The sequence below is a fragment of the Pollachius pollachius genome (assembly GCF_949987615.1).
Source record: "Pollachius pollachius genome assembly, chromosome: 11".
Classification (NCBI taxonomy): Eukaryota; Metazoa; Chordata; class Actinopteri; order Gadiformes; family Gadidae; genus Pollachius; species Pollachius pollachius.
The window spans coordinates 11,426,983-11,433,634 of record NC_136944.1 but is presented as its reverse complement, the minus strand read 5'-3'; the positions used below and the strand labels follow the sequence as shown (position 1 = coordinate 11,433,634).

The 6,652-nt window shown below is 41.6% G+C and overlaps 1 protein-coding gene across 1 annotated transcript; it reads left to right on the top strand.

Annotated features, from left to right (window-relative positions):
• Positions 1 to 1,400: 1,400 nt before the first annotated feature.
• Positions 1,401 to 3,254, top strand: LOC307082985 (uncharacterized protein). Its single transcript, XM_079746749.1, has 4 exons — positions 1,401 to 1,597; positions 1,924 to 2,301; positions 2,515 to 2,624; positions 3,011 to 3,254. The coding sequence occupies exons 1-4, from the start codon at positions 1,546 to 1,548 to the stop codon at positions 3,233 to 3,235; spliced, it is 765 nt and encodes a 254-aa protein (XP_079602875.1). The 5' UTR covers positions 1,401 to 1,545; the 3' UTR covers positions 3,236 to 3,254.
• The last annotated feature ends 3,398 nt before the right edge of the window (positions 3,255 to 6,652 follow it).

The following is a 6,652-nucleotide window of genomic DNA, read 5'->3' as shown; positions in this document are numbered from 1 at the left end:
CTACACAATCCTGTGATGTTTACGTATTTTCATCCGTTTTGGCTGTTGCATTGGGATAACAAATACATTTGAGTAAAGAGTAGGCTATCTGCCCGTCTTAAGTAGGGAGGGATGATTATGCAACGAAATGTAATGCATGCCCCTCGTTTTTTTTTCTTCTAATAGCAGCTATCATGAGACGAGGAAAGACACGGCATCCTTTTTTGCCCCAGTAAACTAAAAAGTGAGAGAAACAAGTCAAGGTATTGAGAGAGCTGAGGCGCAGGAGGGAGAGCCCGAGGAGTCAAAGGAGGTTGGAGAGAGGGCATGTGATGAAAGTTCTGACACAGAGGGAAATGAGAAGAGTGAGAAGGATGAAGAAGAGGGGGAGGAGGAAGAAAACATACAGAGACAGAGAGAAACAGCCAGAGGTACAGCAAGTGGATCCATGTGGATCAAGTACTGCACCATCAGGTTTGTGATGAAGGTTATTTCTGTTTGCAAAGCAGTGCAATTACAATTTCATGGGTCTAACCTTTCTTTTTTTTAAGCACATACTTACTTTGAACTATGCAGATATACATGCATACAGGGCCGACGGACTGGGGGTGTAAGGTGGACAGGCTTGGTGGGGGCCAAGGCAGAGGGGGGCCCATGGGAAAAATAAATAAAAAGTAGAAAAAAAATATTTTTAATTTTCTACCACCCCCTACTGGTAGGAGCCCCACATTGCGCCCAGTGGCCACTTGCCGCTGTATTTAGGTCACGCGAATGAGCAATCGAAAAAAATTCAGTGGACCGAAATTTGACGACCAATAATGACACAGAAAAGACGTCACTCCGACAACGGATTGCACAGTGGGATCATGTATACATTTCCTGCACCTGTCATAGGCGTCTAAATGACTTCCAAAAAATGTACCCAGTTCAAAGGTGAAATGTTGAACGTCAATATGACGTCCAAGTTGGGTCATGGCTTGACATCCAAATAGTAGACCTAGTTTGGACGTCAAATAGATGTCAAGAATTGGTCATCGACCGAAGGACCAGATATAGACATGCTCTGCACGTCTATCCGACGTCCAATGTTTATTGGGATAAAGAGCTTTAGGATAGCTTCACCAGAGCTAATGGCTTTCTGGTATCTGAACTGTTGCAAAAAACATTAATAACATGCATTCTAACTGATTAACCACCGCCCACAGCCAGCCAGCCACGCGCTCAGAGGTCGGCCTTACTCTCTGTCTCCCTATAACCGTGTAAGAAGGTTACTAACTTTAGTTCACTCACGCTTCCTCTCCACTTGGGGGGCCAATGGGCTTGGAACCTCCATCCTGTCTCGAGATAGAGAAGAACAGACGTAGAGCAACCAACAGTTCACTCACGCTTCCTCTCCACTTGGGGGGCCAATGGGCTTGGAACCTCCATCCTGTCTCGAGATAGAGAAGAACAGACGTAGAGCAACCAACCATCAGCACTGCAGTATTATGCAGCATAACAGAGACAACAGTGTAGCTAGAAGGGATATTTAGTCAGCTTTATGCACCAACTTTAACTTCGGCCACCATGAAGAAATGGTCTGTGTGTCTGATATATTTTTTCACGAAGACAGCTGTTGGTAAGAATGCACATTTCTTATTTTTAAACATGCTAATCCAAATCGTTTTCTCATTGATCATAAAGAGCCACACATTTATTTGGATAAACGTGACGAAAAATAATAATAAACGGTAACGTAGAAGAGAAACATTAACTCATCAATGTTGCATGTTCATTGCCATATTTATTTAACTTCTTTTTGGAATTGATTTTTTTTTTTTAAGTAGACGAAAAGGTTTAAGTCAAAGGACAATTTCTTACTTCTATCGAACTTGGAGGGATATCTTGGTATCGCTCTGTTGGATGTAAAGTCCAAGTCGTCTTCCGCCTCCCCGTCTGCCCCAGTCTTTGCAGAGGTGCTGTTCACACACAGGGCAGAGGGGCAATCAACAGACTTCTCCTGTCCCCCTGAGGGGCCCGCTAGCTCTCTGAAAGGCTTCAAGCTGTCCCGCCTGTACCCTGGCATCCCGGGTCAGCAAACCACCTTGCTATCGGTGTGGGCGGACTCCAGCCCGAGCCTCGAACTAGACCTCCGGCTCTGGGGACGTCTGGTCGTGGCGTCTGGGGGGTTGGGCGCGAGGTGGGTCAACCTTACCCTGACCGACCTGCAGCCCTCGGACACGGGGCTATACAACCTGGAGCTCACCAGCAGCCCCACGGCCAACGGCTCGGAGCGCAGCCTCCTCACCTGTCCACAGGTGCTTCTGTTGGTGGAGGGGACTGGTGAGTGGTCAACACACACACACACACACACACACGTCAGGAAAACACGTACGTACACACACTCACACACACAGATATACACCTAAAACACACACACTTTTTTGTATTTGGCCACCCATTCATTTTGTGTTTGGGTTAATTTATTGAAAGTACAGTATGTACACCTATTTCTAATGCCATTCTTTTTTTGATGTATTTGTTGTCACCATGCAGATAGGCAGTGCCACCAGTGCTATAGTAAGTACACATCCCTGCTCTACAGCATCTTTACTGCTACACTACTTCTGCTGCTGATGTCTACCTGGCTAGCGAGAAAGAGATGGGTGAGTGACCAGACTCATAACCGACTGTAACCATGACAATGCTAGAGGAAACCACTGACTTCCTTTTGATTGATGTCTGTGGTGGATTCATGTCTATGTTGTTTAAAATTGTAACATGTTCAGAAGGTCGTTTTGGTTAACAAGCATGTAATAAGTGTTATTGCAGTGTTAAAGGAGACCAAACGGTAAAGAGTCTTATAAGATACCGTCATAACCTAGTATAACATTCTCTAACGTATATGTTATGGCTACACATGGTTTAAGTTTTGCCACTTTTGCTAGTTGCAAAACTAGTACATATAGTCTTTCATTAGACAATCAATGCGGTGCCGTTAGAAACGTCAAAACCAAAAGTCTCCGGCTGTGAAGACTGTTTGCTTTCACAGATGAGGGCGAGGTGTCATAAGAAACCACAGCCGCCTCACCCGATCTACGAGGAAATGAACAGCAAGAGTGAGAGGCGGGGCGCAAGAAGCCCCCAGAATACCACCATGAGCCCTTCACACATGGAGCAGACCGCCTTCCCTGAGTACTCCAACCTCGGCATCAGGCAGGCGGAGGACAACTACTACGCCTGTCCCCGGCAGATCACCCACCCTCTAATGTTCTGAACCTCCTAACTTACTGCTATACATCCATGCTCTTTAAGCTTAGGCAGCTCTGCCATCATTCTTCCTGCCTGACCTCTAAAGGCTGAATAGGAGTCTCCAAGAAGGTGATAGTGAACCAACAACAGGAAGGAGGATGGAGGAAGTAAGATCATACAAGAGCTTCCATGTAAAAACAATAGCTTGGGGCCTATGATGAAAGTTCGATATTTCACAGAAATGTGCTACGCCTGAAAAGCTTTGATTAAAATCAGACGGACGACAAGATCATCTTTAACAGCCAAGTAAAAAACTGCAGTTTTATTAATATTTGAAAGAAGCGCCATTGATTATTAAAACCATTGTTTCATTTTTTTCCGGTGCATGTCATTTAACAATCACATTCTATGAGGAGAAAGATATACAGAGAGTAAAATAAAACATTACAAGCCACTGAACTTTCATTTAATCTCAGTACAGACATCTTTCCTTAGCATTTCATAAACATGAAAAACAATGCAACGCAGCCCTAATCCCCACCCACCCAACTAAAATACTTTTAACTGAATAAAAGGGACCAAGGGACAGAAGGAAAAAAACACAATTGAACCAAGATACACCCCTGATGGGTTCGAATCCCACAGTGCTCTAGACTAAGATGCTCATTGGTGTTTTTTTGTAAGAAATACACAGCATGGTGATGTAGCGGTACATAGTTGAGGGGGGGGGGAATGGGAGTAGGGAGGAGGTGGTGGTGGTGGTGGTGGTGGTGCAGGCTCCAACACCTGCATCGATGAAGACCTCCGCAGCCCACCCACCACTTTGGGATAACACAATACATTGGATACCCCTCCCCCCACCCCACAAGACAAAGCAAAAAATACATGGGTCACAGAGAAGTAGGTAACGACACCTTCATCAGCGCCCCAAAACTTTGTGCATAGATTTGTGATCTTTTGAAACCAGTCGGTTACAAATAAAAAACGATCCTGCAAGTAAGACCCACCAAAAGCATTCACAAAAATGGTTTCAAATGTTTCTATTGTCTAATACCCGCCATACACATATATATATATAAATATGAGAGAGAGAGAGAGAGAGAGAGAGAGTAATGCACAATGTTCCTGATTCAGTCAGGTCGGGACCTTATAATAAAATACAATAAAGTTTCAAACAGCAATGTTGCATGTTATTCACTTTTTTCTTTCACAATCAAAATCATTGACCACTTTTTTTTTGTAAATGTAAAGCAATTTTTAATATATAGATTTATATATAAAGCACTCCATTTTCATTTAAAGTCCATTATTTGGTTAATATGTAACTGCTACGGATTTAGAAAACAAAGATAACTTTCTTCCTCTGAAATCCATAACTTTCAGTGCTTACAATTTGTATTTTTCGTATCAACTTTTTTAAAATTGTTATATTCACTCGTAAAAACTTACATTAAAATGGCGTGGAGTCAGTACTCTGGAAACTCAGCCTTCCTGAGACGAAAACCACTTTTTTTGTGTGTGCAAGATAGTGAGCAATTATGTCTTCTTTCAAAATGAATAAAATAAAAAGGAACAAAATATATTCATATATCAACATTTAAATTACAGGCTTTCAGATACTCCTTAAAAATCAACATTGACAAAACAAAGCAGCCCAAGGTCAAACAGAACATGGCGACACTGTTCTGTCCCAGAGCTCCTAAAGACAATAAGTCTTCATAATGCAAAGCGTTGTGTTGTACTTTATAAATGGAAGCATTTTTCCTTTTCAAATTTTTTATGAGTTCCCATAGTATCATTTTGCTTAATCTTTATTCAATTTTTTCATTTTATTGTAAAAAAAACACCAGGAAATAAAGTGTTTGGTGTAAACGGTTTGGTGGCCTTGAGAGAAGGAAAACTAAAAATGCTAGAGGACTGAACCTCCGTAGAAACTGAAACAAAGCTAACAACCCCCAATAATCAAGAAAGAAATAAAAGTAAAAAAAGTAAAAATAGGCACCCTCTGAAGAGCTCTGGAAGGTCCACAACTCAGTCCGATGTCTTGTCCTTCCATTTCAAACCGCGTCTATGCTTTGCACCGCAGCTAAAACAGTGCTAACCTCCCACACCAGTCCATGGCCACAGGTCAGCAAAATACTTTTTTTGTTGCATTTTCTGTGTATCTATAAAAAAGATTTTTCTGTTTCTTTTTTTTCTTTTAGAGTCTGAAAGAAAATGGTGCAATACTCAATATATATAATCTGGTTCATCATGGATTATTCCAAGATGAAAGCCACTAAGGTAGATAAACATATTACAGATATTTTTTTAAACACACTAACATTTTTAGTCCTTGAGTAAACATTTACACGTGAAGTGTCCCGGCCTGTTTACTCCCCGCCCCCATACTTGGATCGGGTTGTTCGATTGGCTAAGGAGGGGGCTTGGTCAGCCACTCCGTGCAACGCTATAGGCTAATGACGACCAACATTGGAATATACTTTTCAACAAGCAAAACAAATGAAAAAATGAACAGACACGCTCAAAAAAAATCCTAGTATAACCTACTCAAATTAAAAATACACAGTGGGAACTATGTCCGCCAAATTCACAGGCTCAAAACCCTTGATATTCTCTCTCACACACACACACACACACACACACACACACACCAAGCAAACTTGTGCAAACACACAACATCAGATGTCAAATTGCTTTAATACATCAGATGTCCAATTGCCTTAATATTAAATCTTTGTTTTTCCAACAATGCTTGTATTTCAATGGTTGTTTAATCTGAACCAATGCTGTTAGAAAAATCTCTTGACGTATGAATGAGACAAAAAGAAAAAAAATCACTTTAAAAAGTGTTCACATTACATTATTGGCGCTTCTTTGATTCAAGTATTAGTTAATGTTTTTGTTTTTTTATTATTCTGATATGTTTATGTTTATTTCTGGGAAATGTGAAAAAGATACAAAGCATAAGGGAGAAGTCAGGCCAGAAGGTTTTGGGAGCCGATGGGGCATTGGAAAATATTAAATCAGACTAAGACAGTTCTAGCCGAACACACAATACACTGCTTAAATTACTCTTGATTGTAGACATGTACAAACTAGCATGTGCATAAATGAGCCAGGCCTTCGCATTTTTATGTTTAATTATTCATCATCCAAAAATCTTGTATGTGTCTCTCCTAAGCACGGTTATCAATCGAACTCCAGTTGCATTTCCGTCCAAGTTCACGAGAACAAAACAAAAAAATACCACTTCCTTCGAACACTCATTGTCCTTGACAGGTAGATCATAGAGACGAAGAGCGTTGGGATGGGTGAGAGAGGTGGGTGGGGCGGGGGGGAACACAGCACCTTGCATACTCGCCAGTCCCTGATCAAGACCAGTCCGAAGAGGGAGGGAGAGAAGGAAAGCGAGAAGAAAAAAGGATTCCAGAGACAAAAA

Bases quoted from the DNA above. Each gene is read 5' to 3' on its own strand.
- LOC307082985 (XM_079746749.1), top strand. From the start codon at position 1,546: ATGAAGAAATGGTCTGTGTGTCTGATATATTTTTTCACGAAGACAGCT. The intron at 1,598-1,923 runs GTAAGAATGCAC...CGTCTGCCCCAG, and splicing joins TTTCACGAAGACAGCTGTTG to TCTTTGCAGAGGTGCTGTTC. The intron at 2,625-3,010 runs GTGAGTGACCAG...TTGCTTTCACAG, and splicing joins GGCTAGCGAGAAAGAGATGG to ATGAGGGCGAGGTGTCATAA.